The sequence below is a fragment of the Blennius ocellaris genome, assembly GCF_963422515.1.
Source record: "Blennius ocellaris genome assembly, chromosome: 17".
NCBI lineage: Eukaryota > Metazoa > Chordata > Actinopteri > Blenniiformes > Blenniidae > Blennius > Blennius ocellaris.
The window spans coordinates 17,298,675-17,326,311 of NC_137666.1; the positions used below are offsets into that span (position 1 = coordinate 17,298,675).

Genomic DNA, 27,637 nt, shown 5'->3' on the forward strand with positions numbered 1-27,637 from the left:
CGCGGAGGCGCACCGAGCCGAGCAGAGCGATGCGATGCTCCCAGTGAGGCGGACACCGATGGACAGCCTCGTACAGCCGCTCGTCGCCCAGTACCTCGCCATGGGATGCCAAGCAAAAGAAAACGAAAGTGCAGCCACGGACGAGAAGGGGAAAGACGACGCGTAAGTAGCGCAAGACCTCATTTTTACGCACGGGTTTTTTTTGGATGAAGTGTTGGCGCGAGCGTGCTTTGTTTCTCCAGTCTTTTTTGCGAGTGTTATTAACACGAAACAAGCGGGTGTGTCACAATTTGCTCCAAAACTGACCTGTTGCTTTTAAAGTGTATTTTTTGTGCGCAGGTTTATAAACGCCATATGCGCAAAAATTCCATGTTTTGTTCACTGGTCCGTGAGCAGTTCAAAGTGGATGTCCGCAATCAATCGGTATTTCCCTAAGTTAAAGGAAGGAAATGAGAACAATGAAGAGCACAGTGGAGGGGTGGGTGGGTTGTTAAGTACAAACAATGGCTCCAATCTTTGGTTCACACTATGCAAACCATGTTCCATACAGTCGCATGAAGTCAAGGTTTAATGTTTGTCATGTACCATCAAACAATATCTACATGACAAATAGAGCAAGCCATCCTACCCCTCCTCACTGTTGGTGTTTCTTTAGGAGAGCGACCACAGGATGCACGCCCAGGTCCAGGGTTTCTCCTCCGGGCCGGCCTCACCGGTTCCACAAGCCCAGTCCGGCTCAGACGGCCACCAGCAAACCGGTCATGTCTCTGGGACTCCTGACCAAAGGGGCGAGCTGGGAGGAGCTCATCCAGGCCTGTCTGCAGTCCTTCGGTAAGTCTCACCTGCCTCCTTGCCAAAGTGGAGATCTTTACCTTTTGGCTGCTTGAAGATGTTTGAATTCATTTTCTCTCATTGCAAAGTTGACCGATACAAAACCTTTCTCTAGTAATAAGTGCAAAATAAACAGGGTCGTGTCTTGCCTTGATAAACTTCAGTGTAAAGAAGCAGAACATTCTAAGAGAATGTGTTTCCCCTAAAACCAGGGGAACCCAAACAAAAAGTTGGATTAAAATTGAGTCACAGCAATAAAACAACAGCACAATAACTCCTCATGTCAGTTTTATTAAAGGAGCTCCTGAAAAAGTCCACTTTTAAAGCCTTTTCTACTGTGAAAGCCCTGAAAAAAAAACATGATCTGAAATCACTACCTGCAGTATAGTTTCTCTTGTGACTTATTTTGATTAAAAAAAAAGGTTGTACTGTCTCATAACAAATGGTTTCTGCAGCTTTTAGCAACATGTTTTAACTTGCACTCATGCAATGACAGGGATGCTGAATGCTGTTTGTCTGGTGAGGTGTCACTGATCTATGAGGGTCTCGGTTTTAGGGTCTGCCTTTTGATATCTACTTGTATTAAAATCTTGCAACCCCCAGCAGACTAATTAGTTATTGATTAGCTATTAATTATCATGCCTCATGTTTGACACCCTACAATTTCCCCGGAATCTTTCTGCAACACTCGAAACAAGTTTGGATGGGCCTTTGGCAAAAGAAGAGAGAGAAAGATGTATTTTCTGAACACATTTGTTTTTGTTCGGTGTTGGATTTTGTGGTTTGAAGATCAAATTCTTATCACTGCTGTGGAAAAAGCACTATGTGGAAAGGTGTTTTGTTTTTTTTGTTTTTTTTGCATCCTGCACTTTATCTAATACAGCAACATTTCACTTGATTCAAGGAATATTTAAGGTTTGTCTGAATTAAAAGAAGGAAAAGGCAGAGCAGTGGTTATGTAGGCTGTGGTTGGATCAATCAAGCAAAGACCATTGGCTCCATCAAGTTGTCTGGAGTGCTCTCAGAGTTATGGTGATTGCGTCTGTGAAGAGACAAGCTTTCAAATTGCCGTTGCCTGGTTACGCAATGCAGCAACAGCAGCGGAGAAGTGTTACAATGAGCTGAAAAGTACATTTATCAGTGGAGAGGTAAAAGCAAGCACTAATGACAGCCCACCTCTATTTCCCTGATCACGAAGGAAACGGTCTCAAAAAAAAAAAAACATTTTTAGAAGTGGCAAGTGGAGTGAAGGAACCCTTCGCTGCACCTGCTTGGAAATGAATTTCACTGCCACTATGCAAAAGACGAGGTTTTGTGCGCATGTGCGCAGAATGTAATCTGCCAGTACAATAGCGGCGAGACCTTGAACGGCTCCTCTTGATGAATTGAAGCCCTGTACTGCTCGTCCTGGCTCACATCAGAGCTGAACCCCCGAGGTCCGCCAGTCCTGCTACCTTTTTTTTTTTTTTTTTTTATCAAAAGTGAGCGTTGCACGTAAGAGCTATTTGAAGGATTACCCGATGGCGGCTTCAAGCCCGGCTGAGCTGAAAGGTCAGCTCTCCGAACGGTAGCCCCTCAGATGCTGACCAACCTTTGAAATGCTGTGAGGTGAGGATCAATACCTGTTGACATCATCACTCTCTGCAGAGCTGTGCCGCGTGCTCACAACACGCCCGTGTTCTTCACTTCAGCACAAATGCAGCCTCGATGGAAAAACAACCTCGGATCTATTGCAAATCCTTGCTTGTAGACGTAACAGTCACAATACATTGGCTGTCAGTTATTGGACATCGGACCCCCCCCCCCCAAAAAAAACCAAAACATCCCATCAAATTTTCTTCAGGCTCCTGTTTAATAATTCAATGACATGTCAGAAGTCTTCAAACCTCATTATGTGACCAAGCATCAGAAGATTTTTTATAAAGCTTCACCTGGTAGTTACAAGTCAAGGTTATTTAAATTAAAGTAAACACCAAGATCCCTTGGAAAGTTTTAGAAAACTCAGCTGAACTCCAGTGAAACTGTACAAAACTGCCTCACTAATACACAAAAGTACCATTACCAAAGATTCACACACTGCACCTTCACATACAGTATATAATACATCAGAGTAGAGATTTTTCAACCATGTAAAAGTGACTGCAAAATCTGTCACCACAAAACCAAGAGTTACGACAAATAAACTTTATATCAAGACTTGTCAAAAATGTATAATTAAAAAATTAAAAGCATGAGAAGACTTGTGCTTTCAAGTGCATATACTGCATGTAATGTGGGGGGGAAAAGAACAACTGACATTTGATCAAAAGTCAGTGTCTGGGGTAAGAGTAGTGCAGATGGGAGGGATCAGGTTTTGGTTTCAGCTTGAGTGAGAGTGGAATGATAAACACACATTTTGAAAACTCAGACATTAGTGTATCCACTTACTCATTATAAACTTTTAGATGCATTTATTGATTTCAATGTTCAATATTTTGTTCATCCTTTTGCATGAATGATCATTCGTTTAGAATATAAAGTAAAGTATTATTGTGATGCCAACATGTGCAAAATGCAGAAGGAGGAAGTACAAACGTTATGAAAAAAGTTGTGTGTGAAATATTTTTTACATTCGTATTCTGAAAAAAAAAACACAGTTAAAGCAATTTGAACTATGTTTTCTGTAAATGAATACCCTGGATTGAGATACAAAAACCTGTCCTGTTAATTTAATGTCAGGTTTTCTCTCAGACTATACATATTGTATATACAAATGTATATTCTTCTTATTTCTTTCGACTATTTCCCACTTTTTCAGGTATTTCCTCTTCAGTTATTAACTGCTCTTGTGTCTGGTGAGGAAAGAATGAATGCGAACAGTGTTATTGGTAAAGTTGGAGATCATGGAGGATTTTGAGATAACGATCTTCCCCGCATCCTCTGAAACAAAGGCACCGTCCGATCTGATAGCCTCTGTCCAAACAGGGAAGAGTGACGCGCAGCTTTGTGATGAGCGTCTGAGATAAACCCTCCAACGAGGCCGTTGCGCTGCGCGCCCTCGGCAGCGTTCACCTCCGTGTAGCGTTTGTGTGTTTCCAGTGTTTCCAGCCTTCCTTATTTTCCAGTCACCAGCAAACAGTCCGTGGGGGATTTCCTCTTGTAATTAACCCTGCACAGGGAGGGTTTGTGGTTGGAAAGTTGTGAGAGAAAAAAAAGAAGAAGCATTGAGCAATTGTTTGCTAATGTGGAGTCACGGCGTGTTGTTGTTTTTACTATAGTGTACTGTATATAAGTGAGTACAGTACGCCTTTAATGGCACTGAATCCTCATTATCTTTTCCATTTCAGAAAGCACAACATTGTTTCGCTTCTTTCGGTCTCTTAACGGCTGCGATAGCCGAGGTCGCAGACACTCACCGGCTCTGGATGGTGGAGTCTGCGTGCAGCAAACACAAACACACCCGGTGCAGGATATGAGGGCAGGATTAGTCAGCTGCAGTAGGAGTGGCGAGTTGCTTACAGATAACAAAGATTGGAGAAAAAAAAAAAAAAAAACATGTTGCCATGGCGTCTGAGGTATTTCCAAGGTGATCCGGTTTAAAACCGGGCCCTCGTTTCGCCTGGTTGTCCTTGGTGGTGTCGAGATGCTGGTAGAGCTGGAAGGGAAACAATACGCAGCTGGAGAAAATCACAAATGCTGCTCCCCAACCTTTTCACTGCGGCGTGCTCGCTGTTCTGCACACTACGAGAGGAAGAAGCAGGCTCCCGCAGAGTATAAATAATGTTTTCAAAGCCGTGATTAAACACTCTTCCCCTTTATGTCGACCACTAATTCACTGCCTGCTGCAGCAGGTTGAAGTTTTGCACAAGACAAGTGCTGTTCTGCTTTCCTTTTGAGTACATGGGGGGGGGGGAAAGCATTTTTCTGTAATTGCAGGTCAGAGGTGGAGCAGTGACATGATGTAATGTTTTGCATGCAGGTATTCCACATTGTAGTTGTGTTTTCCTCACGGTGTTGGTGTGAAGATGACTGCTGCAGCTCAGTCAGGATAAGGCGGTGTGGTCACAAAGAGAGGAAGTCAGAATCATGTAAGGGGGGAAAAAAGGAAGCAGCAAAGGTGGTGAGACGATCAGACTGCGACGGTTCACACAAGCAGAGGAAAAGGCAAATGTTTAGAAACAGAGGTCTGTGTTTAGCCGTATGGGTGCATCGGATTAGTCTTTCACCTGCTTCACACGGAAATGTAGTTTCATTTGATGAACTTCACTTTCTTTATTCTGAAGCTTTCATTTCAAACCCCTTTTAATTTGTAATTTTTCCCTAATCCGCGTCTTTATTTTTTAAATTGTATTCGGTTTTTGCCCCGTAGTGTTATAAAAGTACATCTAATTACTATAAAATCTGTGTAAAACACTCTTATGTGCAATTTACAATAATTACTAAAAGCATAATGAAGACATAAATAACATATTTAACCCAGCATTTTTCAGAAAGTCTTTAAATTGGGTAAAGTTCTCACTGAATTCATGTAAAAGATAAGTTTAGAGCACTGCATTGTCCTACTATATAATACGGAAAGTACCCTAAATATGACTTAATGGAGGCTTTGAAGATGTGTTTGAAAACTTGTACTGCCTTGAGGAGTGCAAGTAGATGCTCTTGTAGGTTTTCTACAATTTATGTCATATATTTTAAGTTAAAGTCAAGTTGACAGGAGGAACAAAAAAGGTTTCCTGAGAAAGAGGGCAAAACCTGAAGAAATACATAAATAACCAAATACAGTCAGAAAGTTAATTATGGAGGGCAACAAATGACATAAAAAGAAAAAAAAATAGATGCATTAATGATTTCTTTACACTATATTTAATGTATTATTTAGTCCTGCTATATTTATATGTTATTAAAGAGAAAGGTCCCAATACCAGTCTGAATCTGATTTGTTTATCATGAGTGTCATGAGATCTACAATGAGTTTGACTCATTCAACAAACAGAAGTCGACCTGTGACGGGAAACATAAATAGTGAATAATGAAATATCAGTCAGTGTTGTGGATATTCTGGAGGATTTCCTTCATCTCGGTTCTTTACAGCCTCGAAGTTACACACGAACTTCACATGCTCACTATTTTCCAGCTGGTTTGTCTCATGCTGATGGTTCAGGAAATCACCAGTTAACCCTTGTTTCTTCTGTTTACGTCACAAAAATATATCCATTGATGGGACATTACTTTATCCAGTTCTTTTCATCGTAACACAGAACTCGTCATCTTTTATAGTCGAAAGTGATTTAATGTGACTGTGTTTACCGCAATGCACTGTAATAGAAATCTTTTCAATTTGAACATTATGATATGGATTTTATTTGATAATGATTTGTTGGATTGAGTAATAGTTTGTTTATCATATTGCTCCATTAAAAAAAAAAAAAAAAAGCACATCTTAAACGTCCACGAATCAAATATCCCCCCCCCCCCCCAACTTAATATGGCTGAGATAGAGCTGGTTGCGTACAGATAATCAAATTCGGCTAGATATATGTCAGTAGAAGTGAATTTTGGATAACAAGTTATGACAAAATGACCATTTATTGAAAATCACATTTGGAGTTCCACAAGGCTCCGTGCTCGTCCCACTGCTATTTAAAATCCACATGCTTCCACTGGCACAGATTCTTGGTTACAACAGAATAATTGCCATAACAGTGCAGATGACAAATCAGTTTATCCACCAGGAGAGTACAGCTTATCTGAAGATGGACTGTATAGAACAGGTCCACCAATAAAATCAGTTCATTGTCGCAGTTGTAATACAATCAAATACACACTTTAACTAAACTACAAGCAAGGAAATCAAAAACCAAAATCAGTCATATCATGGCTGTTTAATGTCTGTTTCTTGCACATTTATTAGTTAGATCTGTGACGCTGGGTTCTGCTCTGATGAAATGAGAAATCTCCTATGATCAGTGCAGGTTTGATTTTAAGTGCTGACGCGTCGCAAGGCGCAAGAGTGAATCCAACTTGTTGTTGTGTTTTGTTTTGTTTTGCCCCCCCCCCCACAGATGCAGATGGTTGTGTACGTGGGAGCAGCCACCTGTTGAACATCACCCTGACCATGCACCGTCTGCTCCTCTCCTCCAGCGATCTGCTCGACAAACTCATCGCTCTATATCCTCCGACTGCTTTGCGAACGCGGCCGCGTGATTCCGACGACGCTGACCGTCGAGCTGCGAGCGTAATGTGGGATCGGATCTCGAGCCGGACTGTGTGTGTGTGTGTGTGTGTGTGTGTGTGTGTGTGTGTGTGTGTGTGTGTGTGTGTGTGTGTGTGTGTGTGTGTGTGTGTGTGTGTGTGTGTGCTACTTTCTCTCGGTTGTCAACAGCAACGCACACAGTCTCGCTCGTACTTGGCTCGCAGCGCGGCCCGGAGCTGTCATTGTAGAATGTGATAGGCGACTGGCCGTACTTGTTTACCCCTGCTGTCAGTCCGTTTTCACAGCATTTATCCGTCCTCGTTGTGCGGAACTTTGACGGCGCCGCGCTTTGTATGTCACACAACAAGGAGTCTGTATCTGGTGTTTTTCAAAATGCTTTTCTTTTTTCATTTTCTTTATTTATATTTTTGTTATGTCTTGCAACTTGAGTGAGTGGCCTATAATCTATAATCCTCCATTCAGAAAGCAGCCGTGGCGTCACAAAGCCCCTCAGAGGCGCTCATTGGCCCCGGCTGGCAGCCTTTCTGGGTTTTCAGGCGTTAATTACCTCTACCTCTTTCACGCACAAGTCCTCTTCAAACTATATATAAACACAGACCCTCCGTTGCTTAAAGAGGGCCCTGCTCACATAAGCGGACGTCACTGCGCTTTGGCCCTCCCGGCGCTATTTTTAACCCTCTCAATGTCGCAGCCGAAAGGATGCATCAAATGTATTCAGCGTGGGGGTTCGGATCAGGGAAGAGACACCGGGGCCATTAACAGTCTTCGCCACAGTCTGGCCTTGGGATTGCGTGGGCTGTTCTTCTGCTCCCGTGACGCAACGAGCCCTTTTTATGTGCATCACTTCAAGCTGATTTCTGCTCGTCGAGAGCCATATTGTCCGCCTATTTATAAAAGATCCTGTGTACGATATGGAAATGCTTTCGTGAGGCGATGTGCACAAAACAAGACGCCGAAAAGCCTCGTCTTCAGAGTCCAGCAGCCAAAACAATGCACATGCACGGCTGTGAACAGTGATTGTGTGTTTTCCTTTGTACATTTTGTTCTGCACTTACCTCTGTATGCCAGAGTGATTCATCTGGTGATGCTCATCAGAGTTTTGCTTCATGCACTCGCCGCCTCCCACATCACCAAATGTCACTTGTGTTTGCCTTTTCAGTTTAGTTGCTGTAGTTTTTTTTTTTATTATTATTATTATTGAGGAAGACTACAGTAAAATCCAACATATGTTATTGAAACAACCCGTCACGTCTCCTTGACTACAGTTTTTACATTCAAAGTAGCAATGGACAGTGAGCAGATGTCAGAGTGCCAGAGGATCTGCTATCTCTTCAGGTCAGTGTAACACATGTTCAGGGTCTAATTGCCCTCGTGCAGCAGCGATCACTCACATTAGTGCACTCTCCAACCTCCAGGCACTGGATCCAGGAATTCTGGGTGATGTTCCGGTTGCACCACAGCTTGTCGGACAGCCTGGACGACTTCCGCGATCTGATCCGAGAGCAGGGCCAGGAGCATCTCTGCTCTCTGCTCGAGACCAAGTGGATGTAAGTGTTATTCTCTGACCAGCTGGCCGACCGAGACACAAGTCCCACACCAACTCTCAGTTATTGTGAAAAAGTACTGCAAAGCAGTCACGACCAAAACACACAAACTCTGAGCTGAGACCAATGTAACTTCCTTGGTCGTTTCAGGATGGATGTTTTCAAATATTGTGAACTCTTAGTCTGTAAAAGCTGCGTCTACTCACCTCTTGGCTCATAAAACGATTGTGGAAGAACAAGGAAACATCACACTAGTTTTATATAAGTAGTGCTGAACAGGAAACATGAATTCAAAGGTTTACTTTTTAAACATATAAAGTATTGGCTGCAAGGTTTGAACAAGGAAACGTTTTGTTGTGAGGCGACGGTGCAAACCGCCTCATCGTACATCGGAGGAAGTCGAATCTTTATCAAAAATGACACAATCGGAGAAAAGGATTTCGACACATTTTGGAATTCACACATTTGGAAATGCATGTCAATGCAAACACATTCATTTGGGATCATGTATGAATGCAAGAAATGCATAAAGACTAGATAATAGATAATAAGCTCTCCGCATCATGAAGGACTCCACCCACCCAGCACATGGACTGTTTCAGCCCCTCCCCTCAGGAAAGCGGCTGAGGAGCATTCGGAGCAAAACCACCAGGCTCAGGAACAGCTTCTTCCTTGAAGCTGTGAGACTAGTGAACTCGAGCCATGTTCCGTAGACTCCCTCATCTTCCTGCACTACAAACACTTTACACTTTGCATTCACTACCACTTCCTCACTTTATCCCTCAGGTGCAATACACAACATTAAGGACTTCACTGACTGTGGACTACCTCCTGCTGTACACGTGCTCCCAGCATGGAAGCTAAATGTGGCTGCTTTTGTATAACTGTACTTTTTAAAACAAAATGTGTATACAGTATTGCACATTTGCTCTTGTATATGTATATATTTTACGCTCCTGTTATATATTTTTATTACTTTGGCTTACCGGGACCTGAGTCCAAATTTCGTATCATTTTCTTGATATGACAATAAAGAATCCTTGATCCTTGATCCTTGATAATTACCAATATTGTTTGAACATATGCATAGATTACAAAATTCAGTTCCAGCCGTCATTTAAATTCCCCAAGTCGTCCAGAAAACTCTTTGCAGATTTGTTTGAACTGGTTGTGTGTTTGTTTGCATACCACGTTGAATTAGTAGGTTTCTATTTCTGGCCCTCAGACTGAGAGCAGAGCATCCTGTACTTTGTAGTTTTGTCTGTCGCCCTCATGAAAAGTGTTGCGCAAGACTTTGTGATCGCCGATCTCATGCTACACAAGGTGTGTGAGGTGCTTTGTTGGTTTTTTTTTAAAGGGAAAAAAAAAACCTACTGTTCAGACTTAGAAAATTATATCAATTGTATTAGATCAGTAGAATGTTATGCCGTCATTCTCTTAACCTTTATTTTGCACAGCCATCTAAATTGTATCTATATAGAAAAGGCATGTAATAGTCAATAACAGCTAATCAGAGGTCATATCATGTTTGTAGAACTCATCGGGACTGGTCCTGGAAGGCCAGTCAGAAAATAATAGCAAACTCCAGCAAAAAGAGGAAGGTTTCTCTTCTCTTCGACCACTTGGAGCCCATCGAGTTAGCAGAACACCTCACCTTCCTGGAGTTTAAGTCCTTCTGCAGAATATCGGTGAGTGGAAACACACAAGATCACAGTTGACTTGAAGTTGATGTTTTCTCCTTTTTAACCCTTTAGGGTGCCGTTGATTTTGTGTCGTTGAGAATTTACTTGTCTATTGATCGGGGGTTCAGAGGCCACATTCAGCCGAGTTTCATTTTGAGTGAACTGGTGAAATAGTGCCATAATCAGAGGTGGAAAGTAACTCATTACATTTACTCTTGTTACTGTAATTGAATAGTATTTTGTGTACTTCTACTTTTTTAAGTCATATTTGTACAAATGTAATCTATAAATAAGTGTATTAAGAGAATTGTACTGTGTATTTATGTGTCAAAACAAGATGGAAGACTGAGAATAAGCATTTCCTTTTATGCCAACTGTTAATAGTGGAGGCTTTTATTTTGACACATCCTAATGGGGCGACAGCAGGTGATTAAACCCACAATAGCTTTCATTCACATTTGCAACATTACAATGACCAAACGACAGCAAACTAAACCAACTAACTAACTAGACTTAACTCAACCACAATAACACAACACGATCACTAACAGCAGGACAACGCAAACATAATCCACAATATTGGCATTAAAGGCCCAACAACACAAACTGCAGCAGAACAGTTCTGTCCTTGCATTGGGCGTAGAGAAGGTAGAGCAGGTAGAGCAGGTTGAGCAGGTTGAGCAGTTTCATATCAAAGAATGGTTTCGTTTGCTCTTAAAAACATGCTGATGGTACCCGACAGTACTGGTTTGGTTTTTCTTTGGGTCTTTCAGGGGGAAAATCACCGCATTTCTGACTCTCAAACATTTTGAGTTCTTGAGTTACAGTTTCACCGCCATTGCCATTTCATTTATAAAAGTGTTCTTTTCATTAAGAAAAATGACTTGGAGATTTATGTCACATTGTCTTTGTTGTGCTCCTCCCACTGTCAAAAAATAACTTTTACTCTGAGTAGATTTTATATGACCTCGTCTTTACTTTGACTCAAATACATTTTTAAGAATGGTAACTTGTACTTGAGCACTTGATTATAATTTTATCAAAGTACAATTACTGAGCAAAATAATTTTACTTTGACTTCAGTAGAACATTTTAGTACTCTTTCCACCTCTGGCCATAAAAAACATTTGAAGTTAAACTAAATGTCTGTATTTTCACAAAACTAAACAATTACTACCAAAAATGACTACAATCTCAACATAAAGCCAATTTAAATGAAGCCTCCTGCGGGCGCGTTTTGGTCCACGGCACTCATGTTTGACACGCCTGCTTTAGAAGTTTAAATAATTCAGATTCATTTAAAGTTATAATAGTTTATTTCGATGAGTCCAGGTCAATTTCAAAGATTTTTATTTGACTTTTTAAGCTTCACTGTGTGTCACTCATTCAAATATTATCCGACTCTTTAAACGATTCCATATATAAAGGATCTTTTTAAAAATCCTGTGCAGGTTTCAAATAACCCAGTCTTGGAAAAAAAATAAAAGTCTATGGTTCTGATCTACTTGTCCTTATAAAAACTTTCCTAAAAATGCAATAAAAAAGTAAAATATGTTTCACAACCATAATTCAGTGAGTTGTACAAGACGAATCTTCCGATATATAAGCTTTTGATAGCGATACTGCACTAAACCTACAAAAAAGGCACTTTCTCGTTGAGTAAAGAAAAAAAAAAAAAAAGCATCAGGTAACCCCTTCTTGCAGGAAATGCCTGACACTTTCTGTGTGGCGGTTCTCGCTCTTTCCTCTCTGCTCCGTCCTCCAGTTCGGCGACTATCAGAACTACATCCGCAGCTGCTGCATGAAGGACATCCCCGTCATGGAGCGTTCCATCGCCCTGTGCAACGGTGTCTCCCAGTGGGTTCAGCTCATGGTGCTGAGCCGGCCGACCGCTCAGCTGAGAGCTGAAGTATTCACAAAGTTCATCCACGTGGCACAGGTAGTGGTTAACGCTGCACCCCCCCCCCCCCACACACACACACACACACACACACACACACACACACACACACACACACACACACACACACAGTTCCTGGTAGAGGGAGGGGGAAATAAAAAACACATTTCCTCTCTGCTTGCTTGTACGTGCTATTGTTCACACAGCTTATCTCAGTAATGACAGTGTGACTATTGTTACAGGCCCGGCTGCTCTATACATGCTGCATAATTGGCAGTTGCATAATGCAGATGAGGGTCAAAGTATGAACGGAACGAATGCAGGCTAATAGTGGATGCAAGCGGACCACACTTTGTGGAAGTGGAAGTGGGGAGGGGTGGGAGAGAGAAACAACTGGCGAGTGCAGTCGCCGGTCAGACCGGGCTTGTTAAAACCAGCCGAGTGAGAAGTGATACGCCGGCTGCAGACTTGTACTCTGGAGGACCTCTCGCACTGTAACGCTAATGCACCGGTCTGCTGCTGCTCACTGCTGTCACCTTCCAAACCCACGAGTGTGGATATAAATGTCACACGGTAATGCTCCAGCGACAGCACGAATTAAGAGCTGAAAAGAGAGGGAGAAGCACTTTCCAAAAAAAAAAAAGAGCCCAGATATCGGAGCACAGCAAGAAAAAAAAAAAGCCAACAATATACTGTAAGTGGCTTATGCAACAGCAGAGTTGTGGATTATATAACCAGGGATACCTGGAACATGCTTAATTGTGCGTGTCCATACTTATGTGCAAGTTAATGTAGTGATGTTTTCTGTGCGTGCCCCCCCCCCCCCCAACAGAGTCTGCACCTTATGCACAACTATAACACTTTAATGGCGGTGGTGGGAGGGCTTTGCCACAGCTCCATCTCCAGGCTGAAAGACACCACCTCACACGTCCCCAGCGAGGTCACCAAGGTAAACCGGCTCCTCCATGTACATCCGTAACACTTCAATACAGAGCGAGGACAAGGACAATGCCGTCCTTAGGATTCATTTAAAAAGTGTAGTTCTATTACAATATGTTCATTTGATGGCTGTAACGAAGCTTCGGTGATATAAAAGTAGAAACTAGGAATACAAGCGATATGAAAATTGTGTCTGATAACCGACATTGACATTGCCGGTATGGCCGATAACCGATAATTATGAACTTTTGCAGACAATGATAAAAGAATTTGATTGATCTTTCTCCGTCTATTTCAGTGTTTTTACTCAAATTTGTAGATTGAGTAATTTCCTGACGATGTTCATGTCTCGTCCATCTGTCACACACACACGTCCATTTCCTTCTGCATATTATGTACGCTAACACTAAAGAAACCACACAAACACATGTGCGCCACACTGATTGTTAATATCTGTTTACCAGACGGATACCTATTTTGAAACGATGATCAAATCGGCCGATTCCAATGAATCGGCAGATATATTGTACATCCCCACCTTAAGTTCTTTCATATTCTTTATCTCGGCGCTAAGCATTCATGTGTTCGTGGTCGCCCACACAGATGCATGGACGTCGCGAGGAGATAAAGTGTGACAACGACTGTGATGGAAAAAGGATGAATGACTAAATGACTTAAAATATGAATATCTATATTTTAACATGAGTCAATAGAAATACAGACTTTATGATAATTGGTTGATATCTTGGTATCAATCATCACCAATTTCAATTATTTATTTCGATGTTTTTGGTCACAATTTTTGCTACTAATGTTTAGATAATGAAGCGAAGTGAAACCCGCTGTCGACACAAGCCGTTCTGTTTCAGAAATGACCAGATTAACTCTTTTTGTGTGGGAAGTTCTCATGTGACCCCACCTCTTCGATTCTGAAACAGCGGATTGTGGAAACAAAACTTTTGTCTAGAACGGATGTGAATCCTTTTGAGGGTGAAATCAGAGGTCAGCCAAGTGTAAATGTTAATCATCTCTTTAATTCCATCACCCATTGGTGAATAATTGGCTTTTTACATTTGTCTTTCATTGAAACAAGGCGACAAACACGTTTCAGTTCATCTGCCAAACACAGCACAGTTTCATCTTGAGTGGCCCATACTTGTAAAATAGTGTTATAATAATCTTTAAATTTAAACTTTAAACTTTTTCTTTGTTGTGGCGCAGAGTATACAAGATGAAAATGTCAGTATTTCTTAGAAAAACAAACAGTTACTATTGAAAGTGACTACAATTTCAATATGAAACCAATTTCAATTCAACACTTTTGTGCAAAATACAGTAAAATGTCCAAATAAACTTCTCCTATAGCTGTGGCATTACGCATGTTTTTACAAACTCCCCCTAACGGCATGGCTATGAGGCCAATGCTTGTTTCGCGCCATAATCTCATGATCTCAGTGTTATGTTGCGTCTGCTACTAATAACGTATGTATGATTTAATTGGTGGTTTGATCAGGTTGGAGCCTCTTGCAGGCCGGTTTTGGTCCACGGGCCTTATGTTTGACACCTCTGATCTAAACCCTTTTAGGAAATGGTAAAGTAATTTGAAACTGACATGTTCAACACACTTCATTCCACAATTTCCTTCTTTTTTTTTAACATTTGTGAATTTTTTTAGTTTGATAAAACAGAACTAAATGTTCTTTATGAGTAATAAAATTGGTCGGAAAGTGTAAAACTGATCAGAATTACACCTTATTTTATACCTTACGGTTACAAACAAATCCTTAAATATGGTCAAATTGTCACTCGGTGTCTTCAAAAAGCTTTCACAGCCCTGTTGTCTCATCCTAATTATCACATGGTGCTTAAAAAAAATGTGTTTCATCAGAAAAGTGATGTTCTGTAATCAACATTTATGAAACACAAAAGCATGATCAACCCTGTGAAGGGTTAAAGGGCTGATTACAACGGCGTACATCAAATTTAAAACTCGTCCCTTCGCCGTGCAGGTGCTGAACGAGATGACGGACCTGCTGTCCTCCTGCAGGAACTTTGACAACTACAGACAGGCGTACCACAAGTGCAGCGGTTTTAAGATCCCCATCCTGGGCGTGCACCTCAAAGACCTGATCTCGGTCAACGAGGCCATGTCGGACTACGTGGAGGACAACAAAGTGAACGTCCAGAAGCTGCAGGCGCTCTACACGCACATCAACGAGCTGATCCAGCTGCAGCAGATCCCGCCCAGACTGGACGCCAACAAGGACCTGGTTCACCTGCTGACGGTAGCAAAACCCGGCCGCCGGCCGTATTGAACGCGTGTGATTCACCGCGTTGTGGCGGACGCAACCCGGGGATGCAAATGAGCGCGTTGCAAGCGTGCGGATTGTCTGCTCCATGTGTGGGTGTGATGAGAGTCTATGATCCACGAGTGTGTGGGTGACAAACTGAATGTGAATGAGAGTGAGTTCAGATTGCTGCATTGTCGTGTTATCTGTGCACGCCGTTTTAATCGTACTTGAACGGCAGAATGCCCATGAAGAGATAATGGTTACCCTGCAACCTCCATTTGCCCTCATCCAAAACATTTTTTCAAGGAGAAATATCTCTCTCTCTCTCTCTTTCTCTCTCTCTGCTGACATGTTCTCTCTATCCATACAGTTGTCCTTGGACCTTTACTACACGGAGGATGACATTTACGAACTGTCGTATGCACGGGAACCCAAGAACTGTAAAGCACCCGTGAGTGATGATGACAACTTTAAATTATCACGAACTGGAATTAAAATTAAAATTAGTCTGATACTTTGAGAAAAAAAAACACTTTCTCACATGTCTGCTCTATTAATAAGAAGCTTTAGCCAAAGAAATCTATTAAAAAAAGTCCCCAAAACATGATTTTGTGCTCCCATTTTATCAATTTGCTCTTATAAAGTATCGTGAGGTGCTTCAAAAATATGTAGATATTACATGAAATCTAAAAGAAAAGGCTTTTTTCAATCAGTAATGTCAAACATAAGAGCGATGGGCCAAAACCGGCCTCTCGAGGCTTCAATTCGGCCAAATCACCGAGCAAATAGTAACATTTGTTTTGAAAAAATGTCATCAGAGTAGCGGACACAATGCTGAACCGAGATACGTTAGATAGATAATGTGAAAGACAGCTAACTCGCATTAGCCTCAACGTCGTGCTGTCAGGGTAAGATTGTAAAACCACTTATAGGAGACATTCTATGTGCATTTCACTGTATTTTGCTCCAGAAGGTTACATTAAAATTGACTTTATGTTGAGCTTGTAGTCTTTTTAGACTTTTAAAATTTTAAATAAATATTTTTGTGAAAATCTAAGAACGTTCTTAACATATACTCTGCACCACGGTAAAGAGCATTTTTAAAGTTTAAATCGAAAGGTTATAATGGCACCGTTTTACTGCTCCAGCCCACTCAAGATGAAATAGGGATGCTTGTGGCCCCTGAAGCAAAATATTTGATATAATACAGTCTTCTTGCTCATTCGATTAGAAATTGTTAATATATTTTATTATTAATACAATGTATGTATAGGGTATTTACATTAAAACTCAAAGATACAGCAGAAAATACAATAGTATTTTTGGTCATTGTTTAAAAAAAATTTATTTTGTGTAGTGTAGTGCAGTCCGTACAAGTGCCACATTATATAGATATAGATATAGATATAGATATAGATATAGATATAGATATAGATACATACACTTTATATAAGAGGTACAACATTTAAGAGACCAATAAAATGTATAAAAACTGCATGTGCCACAGAATAAGAACAGTACAGTATAAACAAAAAGAAGTAGGAGGTGCGAAAGAGAACAAATTAAATGCATTAAAAAATATATATATTGGGAAAAAACGCACTCATACAACATAAACAGTCAGTCGTTGTATTTCTCATATATCTCATATATATAATGAAGTCTTCAATTTGATTATTTGTCAAACATTAGAAACATGTCAAGCTCAGAACAAAAACAGAGAACAACATGTTCACAGGTATTTATACATTAAACTAAACGGATGGATGGATGGATGGATGGATGGATGGATGGATGGATGGATGGACATCACATGTTTAGATCCAGTGAAATAACGTGTTTCTGCTGCCTCGCTGTTCCCCTCCCTTCAGCCAGCCACTCCCTCCAGGCCCCCGGTGTGTGTGGACTGGGCCTCCGGAGTGGCTCCCAAGCCGGACCCTCGGACCATCAGCAAGCACGTGCAGCGGATGGTGGATGTGAGTTGCTTCCACCGCAAACCTCCACACGGAGTCTCGCTAAATGTCGTTGCATAACCACCGTCGCCATTGTTCGCCGTCAGTCAAACAACAAAGCCGCTTTCCACTCTTTGTCTCCCCGCAGTCCGTGTTCAAGAACTACGATCACGACGAGAACGGCTTCATTTCCCAAGAGGAGTTTGAGAAAATCGCCACCAGCTTTCCCTTCTCCTTCTGTGTCATGGACAAAGAGAAGTGAGTGTTTGACGGGTCACGCACTCGCTCGTTTCTCACTCCGGCGCAGAGGAAGCAGAAAGTATTTGTAGTGACGAGCGTAGCAACAGGAAGCAGAAAATAGCTGCCGCCGCCGCCGCCGCAGAAGCCAGCGGAGTGAGCGGACATGGGGCCACACGCCAGAGAGACTTGACGAAACGTACACAAATAACACCCGGCAGCGTCCATGTCCAGTTGACCGTGTCTCTGTTGTGGTCGACCAGGGAAGGCCACGTGAGCAGAGAGGAGATCACGGCCTATTTCATGCGAGCCAGTGTCATCTGCTCCAAGCTGGGCCTCGGCTTCGTCCACAACTTCCAAGAAACCACTTACATGAAACCCACCTTCTGCGACAACTGCTCGGGATTCGTAAGTCAGACATACAGCAGGAACGACAAGCAGATTATAAATACCCTCATTACTCTAATAATGCTGCCGTCATGCAACATTTCCACTACTTTTCTTAAAAGATCTAAGAAATAATCAAAGATTGAATTATAATGAATAGGAAATTACTGTAATTGGGGTTTTTTTTTTTTATTTGGATTTTGAAAGCTGGCCCCCTTTGATGAGGGGGTCTCGTGCTTGAAAGACCAAAACACCCCCTGATTCAAAGGTGCACTACTGATGATGTGCACCCAAAATGTACATCCTTCCTCTATCTGAGACACAGACAAACAAAAACAAAACAACAAAAACTGATTACTTTATCTTCTGTCAGCAATTTGAATTCATATGAAGCCTTAAGTGAAGATTGGCATGTAAAATGTCATTTTTGTTTGAGAAATGTGCCTTGAATTGGAAAGACTTCATAGATATAAATAGAATAGAATTATAGAATAAACTACTATTGATAATTAAATACACTTACAGAACTAATATGTAACAAAAACGTTGAGTAGTTTTTGAGAATACCATTGCACAATAAGTAATAACTTTAAAAATAAGTACATTTTCATTAAGACAAATATTTAAAGCTGTTTTGTGGCCAAACAACAAAACAAATGCAGGTTTTTTTTTAATTAGATTTGATTATTTATTGTTATAGATGTTACCGTTTTTTGTATTTCATAGATGAACTTCTTGAAAAGCGTCTCATTGTGTTTCAACATCAAAACTAAAAAGTAGTTTATGAAACTGTAGCTATACAGATATATACTATGTTTTATTTAACATGAATTAATTTGATTAGTACTGATTGTAATCTGTGGGTCAGTAACACTTGAGGCTTCTTGTAAATGAATTCCGTTTGTTCTTTTTACTGTAAATCTACAGTTTGACTGTATCTTTAACAGTAGTTTTCACTTCTCTTTCCACCTCTGTCGAAATTTCAACCCTCTGTTTGATGTTCTTCTTTTTATTGAGCCTTTTTTCATTTTCTCTTCACAGTTGTGGGGCGTCATCAAGCAGGGCTACCGGTGCCGGGGTAAATAATGTTTTGTTGCTCAGAAATGATGGAGAGCTGCTCTGTCTTGTGGGGCGCAGGTGAAATAAACTGTGGTTTCTATGAGTTGCATATTGCCGGGCTGAACCTTGCAGTAGTCTGTGCTCAGAACCGCAGGATGTTGTTTTTTCGGGGGGTGGGGGTGTTTTCCCCTCCCCCGTCCTGCAGAGGTTTACTGGCTTCCACATCGAGCGTGCAAAAGGTGCATGTGACTTATTTCTCTGTGCAGACTGCGGGATGAACTGCCACAAGCTGTGCAAGGATCAGGTGGCGTTCGAGTGCAAGAAGAACGCCAAATTGTCCAGCGCCACAGACAGCCCCACGCCCAGCTCCACGCCGGGCTCCACGCCCGTCACCGCCATCACCTCGGAGGGTGGGTGGCCTTCATCCTACTCTGAACCCAGCTACACCTTCCTCTTCATCACACAGTCACCTGCAGCATCCACACAATATTTCACTCGCTTCAGAACTGTGACATGCGCCCTCTGCTGGCAGAGAGGGTCAAAGCAATGTGAAAAAAATCCCTCAAAAACCCATCTGTACTTTACTTGAGTAATCTCTATGGCTTTAAATCTTCACATTTCTACACAAAACCCTTCTTGCATTCTCACAACTAACTCGAAACTATATATTTTATTAAGAATTCCAACTTAAAACTATAATACATGCTCCTCTATGACATATACTCCAACAACAAAGTTGCTCAATCGAATGAATCCATGCTAACAAATGCAGCTTTACATACAATATACTGGTTAATTGTTATAGACACTTCTTCCCTTCATCTTTTCCACTCAAATACATCAGATCAGTCCTCAACTAAAAAGGGTGAAACACAACTTTTACTTTTGTCTTTTTACACTAGTATCTGTACTTCTACTGATACTTTTTCTAATCACTGCCTGCGCACAAAAATCCAGAATTGACAGGATTTCCCTTCACCCGAGGCAGCTGCAGTGAAACGACTTCTCTGAGGGGAAGTTTTCATTTAAAGAAGCACTCGATCAGCCCACCTGCTGCTAAAAAGCCTCTAAAAATAGACTGAAGAACTAAGTATAGCATCTTACAGAGAGATTTCTATAGAAATGGACTATGTGGTTATATTTCCTCAAATAGTTGTAGTTTTTTATAATCACATGATGAACTGAGCTGTTTTCTTTCTTTCAGTCATTGTTTCTAGAAAATTTGTTCTTTTTATACTGTTGCCAGCAGAAGCAGGTTTAACGCAGGAAGTGACATTATCTTAATAACACAACGTCATTGTTTTAAAAAAAGAACAAAGTGTCACATCAACCACTAAAAGGAGAAACAGAAACAAAGGTGGAAAGAGGATTTAAAATTTTATTCAGGTACAGCTACTGTTGAATAGAATAGAATAGAATAGAATAGAATAGAATAGAATAGAAAATACTTCTTTATCCCCAACATTCTTTATGCCCTTAATTGTGCTTCATTGAAAATCAGTGTATAGAAACATGAAGTGAAATTACTTTTTCGCTGGATTTATTTGCCTTTATGAAAAAATCTAAATGCGTATGTAAGTGACAAGTGAAGTAAGTGGCATTGTGCCCATATTACTTAAGCATGACTACATTTTATCATAAATCTTTTGTATGCAGTATTGTATTTGTAATTTGTTGCTTCCAACTCTCATTAGAACTAAAAGTCTATTGTCTCTAATTTGCTGGAAGTACAAAGTTTTGAACATAAAAGTCGGATTGATCGAAGTATTAGAATTTCATTATGAGTGGTAAACGTATGAATTTGCATTATAGGCAGACGCCATAGAAAGTGTGGGGAACTAATATGCAAACAAAGCAAAGCAATGCATTATCAAGGGGAAAGATAATGAAATATACAAAATACACAAGTGAAAAAAAAGTCAGTCCAATGACATACCTGAAGGAAATAGGAAAATATCTAATAATTATAGTACTGTGCATTTATGCAGCGTGTTAAATAAAACATTTTCCATGTGTATTTGGAGAAACACAAACTTCTCAAAAGATCCATTAAAATAATTTGTATGAAAACATCCAACAAATCCATTATTCATCCCATTGAAATTTAATGACTTCATGCTCTTTGAAGCTCATGAAGGAATTTTAAAAGGAAACAACCAGGAAACATGAATGGAAAGAGAATGTCATTAAAGTCTACGGTACAGACATCATCCAGATATAAAGATTCAGAGCAAGATTGGAACATTCTGAACAGTCAATTCAATTTTATAAAAAGAAGGAAAAACACAACAAACATATATCATTTATGAAATTGTCAAAATAGGTCTGTCAAATTGAATGAAAGTAATACATCTCATAAAAGTGATTAAAAATATTAATATCACTTATGATTATGAACTCTTTGGGTTCACAAACCGTCTCCGGGCGTTTGGTGGACTGCTGCTGTTTCAGATTGCACTTTCAAACTTTCATTCATCACCTTTTTTGTTTTTTTACCAGAAAAGATTAATTTACCTCTAATTTTGTCACTTGCTTCTATAACGCCATATTCTATATCACTGTCTTTGTACATTGTTTTTGTTTCTTTTGAGATGTCATTTTCTTTCTCCTGTTGCTTACTTTGCAAAACTCACCTCTTTGTAGATTGGAGACACTTTGAAATGTTTACATTAGAATAGATTCGATTAGATACCATTATTGTCCCATAATTTGAAAATTTGCATAGTTACAATAGCCAATAGTAAAACTATGTGAAAATTAAAAAGTATGGGAAAGAAATATCAGTAAAAATATAAAATCAAACATTTATTATATTTATTATTTTTTGTTGTGTTTAATTTTTTATATATATTTTTCAAATTGATGAAGACACTTAAACTTTTGTAACATAAATTAAATGAATGCAGTCTGAACTATTTCTAAGACAGAAAATCTGTTTTATATCCGTTAAAATCAGGAGGGCTTAGGGACCCTACATGAATCTCTGGTGCCCCGTGTGAGGTTTGGGCGCCTCTGGTTGATAGTCATTGACTTAATAAATCACTATATTGTGTACTTATATTGTTGATATTTCATTCAAAATCTGATATTTCTCATGGTGAAAAAATATGGATTATTAGCGGAAAAATTGATGGATCAATGTGTGAGTAGATGAACTGATGATATCGGTGTCCACAGGCTCAGATGACTGCCCCTTCCCCTGCCCGTCAGACGACAGTAAAGACTGGACCTCGGACCCTCCAGTCACCCCCCATCCGAGGCCTCGGAGGGTCCACAGCAGCACCCAGACCGACAGTCCTCAGCTGTGCCCCAGCACCGAGGTGAACCCCCCCCAGCCTTCTCTTCTGATCCCCGCGCCGCCGCCCCTCGCCTCATGCCCGAGCCCGGTGCCCCAGAGGAAACAGCGGCACTGCGTCAAGTGGGAGAACCGAGCGTCTGTGGTGCAAAAGGCCAAAGACCCCGAAGAGGAGAGCAAGCCCACCTACGAGGTGCTGGAGTCAGTGAGTATCGCTGCTGGCGTGTCCAACAACGACGTGGGAACGCTTGGCGCTGACGCAACGTCTCCTCCGCAGGACAACCAGAGGCTGCAGAGAGCCAATGAGACACTACGCAGGAAGCTGAAGGAGGCGGAGCGGGAGGTGGAGATCCTAAAGACACTGCTGAAGAGGCACGCTCTCCATCCTGTGGAGGATGACTCCTCCTCATAGACTCGCTCACACAGACACAGACACACCGTCCTCTCCAGGGAGACCGCTGCTGCCCCCACATGGAAACTTGTAGTTTTATTTGCCATGAGAAGCTGTGTTTTGTTGTGTTTTACCAGTGTAACGACACCCAGGCGATTCTTCATCACATAACACACGTGGTTCCCAACCTGCGAGGTCATCAAACTTAGATTTGCTCGTTAGAGAAACTGACTAGATCTTGTATTGCAGATGTACAAGATTGCATATTGCTTCGTTGTGTAGAGATCGGGAGTTTCCACCAGTATTTGGCTGTAATATTCGGTAATGTAAGAAACAACATTAACCCCAAGCCGTGGTGGTGCAGTGGCTAACCTTACACGCCTCACAGCAAGAATGCCGTGTGTTTAAATACCAGCTGGGCCTTTCTGTGTGGAGTTTGCATGTCCTCCAATTATGTTTCCTCCACAAAACAAGCATGTGAGGTTAGTTGGTGACCCTAAATTGCCCCCAGGTGTGTGCGTGTATGCGTGCGTGCCCTGTGATTGACGAGTGACCCGTCCAGAATGTATCCTGCCTTTGCCACGATAACTGGGATTGGCTCCAGCACCCTGCAACCCTGCACAGGATGAAGATGAAGACGTATGGATGACATTAATTCTGAAGTCAAAATGGGCCAAAAGCATCTCTTTAATGCTCTGACCAGAGAAACATGATTCTAATTAACTTCATGTAGTGAACCAGTAGTAGATGGAGTGACGAAGACACCAATGTATGAAGGAGTGAAAGAGCCAAATGTGTTTGATCAATTTTTGATCAGTTAATGAGTTTAGATATTTATGTTAAACATAAAATGAAGCGGCTCAAACCCTGGAAGTATCTGACATCATCATAATCATTATTATTATTATTATTATTATTATTATTACAGCTCGTGCAGACAGGAGTAAGTGATGATCGCAGCAAAGTGAAAAACGTAATATTTATTGTTGAAAACACTACACAGTCCACATGAAGAAAGAGAAAACTGAACATTATGTACAGTATACTGGTACTTTCACTGGATTATGTATGCTTCCGTGTGATGCCTTCGTATTTTTTTATTTTATTTTATTTTTTATATTGTGCTCCCATGCTGTAGCGTTTTGTGGTTCCACTGTAGCGGTGCTGTACTGTGAACGAGAATCCAGATCTTTGTAGTGTGCTGTAAATACATGATACACACGGTGCCATCGCGGTTATGTCAAAGTCCCATCACCCGCTCTCAGTATTGTTTTGTTAATGTTTGAAATCATTGGTTTTCATAGTGTGGGAGGATGATTTATACTCACACACACCTTGAACCACTTCAGTCCCCCAAACTTTTGTAACTTTTCTTTAAAAGATGAAATTACAAGATTTTTTGAATGAAACTACATGTTTGAGGGTCAAATTTGAAGTAAAGTCTCCAACTTTTGCAGTAAAGTTTAGTAATTTGTAATTCTAATCCATCAGTAGTTGAAATTAGGAGGAAAAAAAGACACCGACATCCCTCAGCAGAACCCCGCCCCACACTTTGAAAACCACATTTTAATAAAGAATGTATATTCTATACAACAATGCCCTGTGTTATTCAATGTGACCACTGGGGGGCACCAAAGGTTCGTGATCATCCAGCTTTGACATTGTGAGACTAGTTCACCTTAATTAACTTTTTTTTTTTTCCACTTAATTCTATTTCCCTCCAATTGTAGAACAAAATGCATCATTGTTTTTAAGAGCTTGCAGTTAAATGTGATGTGCTTTTAGAAGAAGAGGAGGTTATGTGAGGCGTGTGTGTGTTAGTGGGGCTGTTCTGGGTGTGTGTGACGTGACGGGTCTGTTGTGTGTCCGTCCCCGGGGCCTTGCTGCAGGTAATGAGTCCAACCCGAGTACACGTTGGCCTGCAGATAATGAGAGGGCAACTGTCTGCTGCTGGAGGAGCATCTTTCAGCGGCTGTGATTCTGAGAGTATTCCTTTCTCTGGCTGCTTTTCCTCCACATCTTAAAAGAAAAAAAAAAGCCATTTGGCTTAAATTATCGTGCTCTTCTTCTCTGTAATGACTTGTTGCCTGTGAAACAGGATCCATGTCCCGGTGACAGCTAATTTACTACTATTTGAATGTGGCACCGAGCTGCTGGAGAGTCTCGCAGGCTCCACGCTCACTAATGCGGAATCATTTCCAGTATCATGGCTGGTTGAGCGGATGTGACAGGGACAACATGTGTTGAACTCCGGGGAGAGGCTGCTGGGTTCCCATCGAGGGCTGAAAACACTTCACCTTCACATGTCGAAGCGGTAAAGATAAATATATCTGACCAAAATCCATTTCTCAAGCCCAACGGAGAATGCAAACAGAATTAATCGTGGCGCATCTAAGCTTGAAGGAGATTCCAAGACGTATGCAGACGAAAGCATAAATCCAGAGCACAATGTGACACTTCAAAACTGGGTGTATTTACAGCAGGCAGACAGATGATTTATCACCCAGACATCAGTGTACTTGAGTGGAATTGGGCCATTGTGAGATCCCCATAAGTTAACTAAATCTGCAGAGTCTAATGAACACGCTCTAAAACTAATTAGGGAAAGATGTGGAACAAGCCATTACATCCCCCTGATAGCAGGAGAGGGACCCGGAGAACAGAGAGGGAACACAATCACAATACACGAATGGGCGACTCTCATTTCAGACAGGAAGACGAAGGAAAAAAAAACAGAAGAGACACCCACGCGTGCCCGAAGGATACACAGCCCGACTCCGCTAATTCCCTTGATTATTAAACTGAGTTCATTAAGTTCTAATGATGGCCAAAGGAGCCTTGTGGAGGAACAGACAGAGGAAGTGGAGCAAAAGTGCAGGAAAAAGAATGGGGGGAAAAAAACCCAGAGAAGTCGACACATTTTGAGGAATTTCTCCGGAGGTGGCTTAAAAACTGAAGCTGTGGTGAAATTTTAATTAACCTTGATGGCAGAGGAGGCATTTCACATCATTGTTCAGCCGCGTCCCTTTTTGACCTTTAACAATCCTGCAGTTCTGGTTTCATAACGCTCAATAATCCACTTATCACTCCCCTGTAAATGCAGGATACAGAGAGAGAGGAGAGGGGAAGTCGGAGCTCCACGCCGGGGTAATGAATGTGTGGGAAACACTGTTGACTGTGCAAGTACCCACAAAGAAACGTCAGTTTACCTTTCTCACTCTTACGTGCACATAATAAGGCTACACACACACACTCATGCACACACACACTCACCGTCTGTGGGTGCAGAAACTCATATCCTGCAAATATCCAGTGAAGTGGTTTCATATTATTCATCCTGCCGGCACACCAGACAATCGTTTGGCACCGGCATGTGTTTTTTTTTGTTTGTTTTTTATTTATTTCAGGAGCCTAAGAAGTGGGAGTGCAGGATGATGCATGTAAAATCTCAAATTGTTTCCATAGGAAAGTGCTTCTCTACAAGTACTTGACTACAGGATCCAACAGTCAACTGGACAGATTTTAATCCTCAATCTTTATTTAGATGTTCCGATAATGTGTACGGAGTCGTTTTGTGTGGCTGTGTCACATTGTGTTCATCACACTGACTAAGTGACTTATGAAGTTCATGTTAATAGGAAGTCAATCAGTTGAGTTTGTCGTCATTTATCAAAGCCCAGTGTATATTTGAACTGTAAGCACTCTTCTGTACATGATCCTGCAAAGTCGTTATGCAGAACGACACCGGCTTGTGGAAAAAAGGGTGTCAATGATGATGTCATGATGCCGTGAATGCTGAACTACCTCCTCCTATCAAAGGAGCCTCAAAGCCAGGCTGTCCTGGTGACTTTGTAAAAAAAAAACTAAAAAAAACACCCATAATGCAACAGCTATAGGAGACGTTTTTTTTAACACTTCATTGTTTGTTTGTTTTTTGCAAAAATAAACATTTCAATCACTTATACTATGTGCAACAACAAGGAAAAAAACATTTAAATTATAATTAATTATTAAATTATAATTTTTTTGTCACTTTCAACAGCTGCCAACAACACCCCCCCCCACCCCTCATCGTCTGAACATAAAAATTACAACCGGTCTGCCTCCTGCACCATGTTTATACATATTTAACCTTTGACCTTCATTTTTTGTTGTATTTATGTCTCACTCATGGTTTTATTATCACATTTTTACCATTACTGGTATTTATTTACCCAGAGACTTAGCCTGTTGTTGCACTATTGATTTACACTGCCTACTCTATGGAACCTTTTAATTGCTCCCTTCCTGGACAAATAAAGTCATTGATTGATTTAAAAAGTGTGGGAGCTTATTGCAATGTTAAGGTTTGTTGATGGCGATGGTTGGTTCCAATTCTTTTGTGTTACCTGAAGGCTCTGTTAGAGCAGGTTGGCCTGTGATTGGCTGAGAGTGGAAAAGGGGGCGGGTCAGTGCCTGTTTGTCTCAGTTTGGAGGAGAACGGAGGAGCGTCCAGTTCTGTTTGATAATAAAGCGGCTTTGCAGACAAGAAACTCGTCTTCCAGAACGCTACAATAGTTACGCACAGTGACTTGGACAAGTAACTTTAATCCGTTTAGTGGTTTGGAAATAGTGATGCGTTAGATTATTCTTTTCTGAAAAAAGTGGTCATATAAGAGTAAGGCGTTACTGGCGTCACTGCCGGCTAGCTCGTTTAACGAATTGCCCGATTTTATTTTCAGGAGTCAGAAGTCATTGTCAGAGTAGAAAATAGTCCAAAAACCGAGTATCACCTAGAGGAGCGCAGTAAATTCAAACCCACCAGCAACACAGGATGCAGAAGTGACTTAATGCATAATTAATGCATAATTAGTGCATCATTTGCACAAGACATCACGAGACATGGTTCAATTCCCAAGATGAAAGGTTGATGACATTGAGGGTTGCCAACCGTCGC

At 41.1% G+C, this 27,637-nt stretch overlaps 1 protein-coding gene across 2 annotated transcripts; it reads left to right on the plus strand.

The window, feature by feature from the left end:
• Positions 1-19: 19 nt before the first annotated feature.
• Positions 20-24,269, plus strand: LOC308142076 (RAS guanyl-releasing protein 1-like; the record flags this gene model as incomplete). Of its 2 annotated transcripts, none has more annotated exons than XM_080512385.1 (17): positions 20-162; positions 656-831; positions 6,873-6,978; positions 8,297-8,359; positions 8,440-8,571; positions 10,103-10,256; positions 12,016-12,189; positions 12,983-13,099; positions 15,099-15,374; positions 15,751-15,831; positions 17,252-17,356; positions 17,481-17,590; positions 17,833-17,977; positions 18,998-19,034; positions 19,282-19,425; positions 22,193-22,515; positions 22,588-24,269. In XM_080512385.1, 17 exons carry the CDS (start codon positions 35-37, stop codon positions 22,720-22,722), a joined length of 2,406 nt encoding a protein of 801 aa, XP_080368511.1. In that variant the 3' UTR covers positions 22,723-24,269. The 2 variants fall into 2 exon arrangements, with proteins under 2 accessions (XP_080368511.1, XP_080368510.1); XM_080512384.1 differs by having other exon boundaries at positions 35-162; positions 22,193-22,503.
• Positions 24,270-27,637: the final 3,368 nt, after the last annotated feature.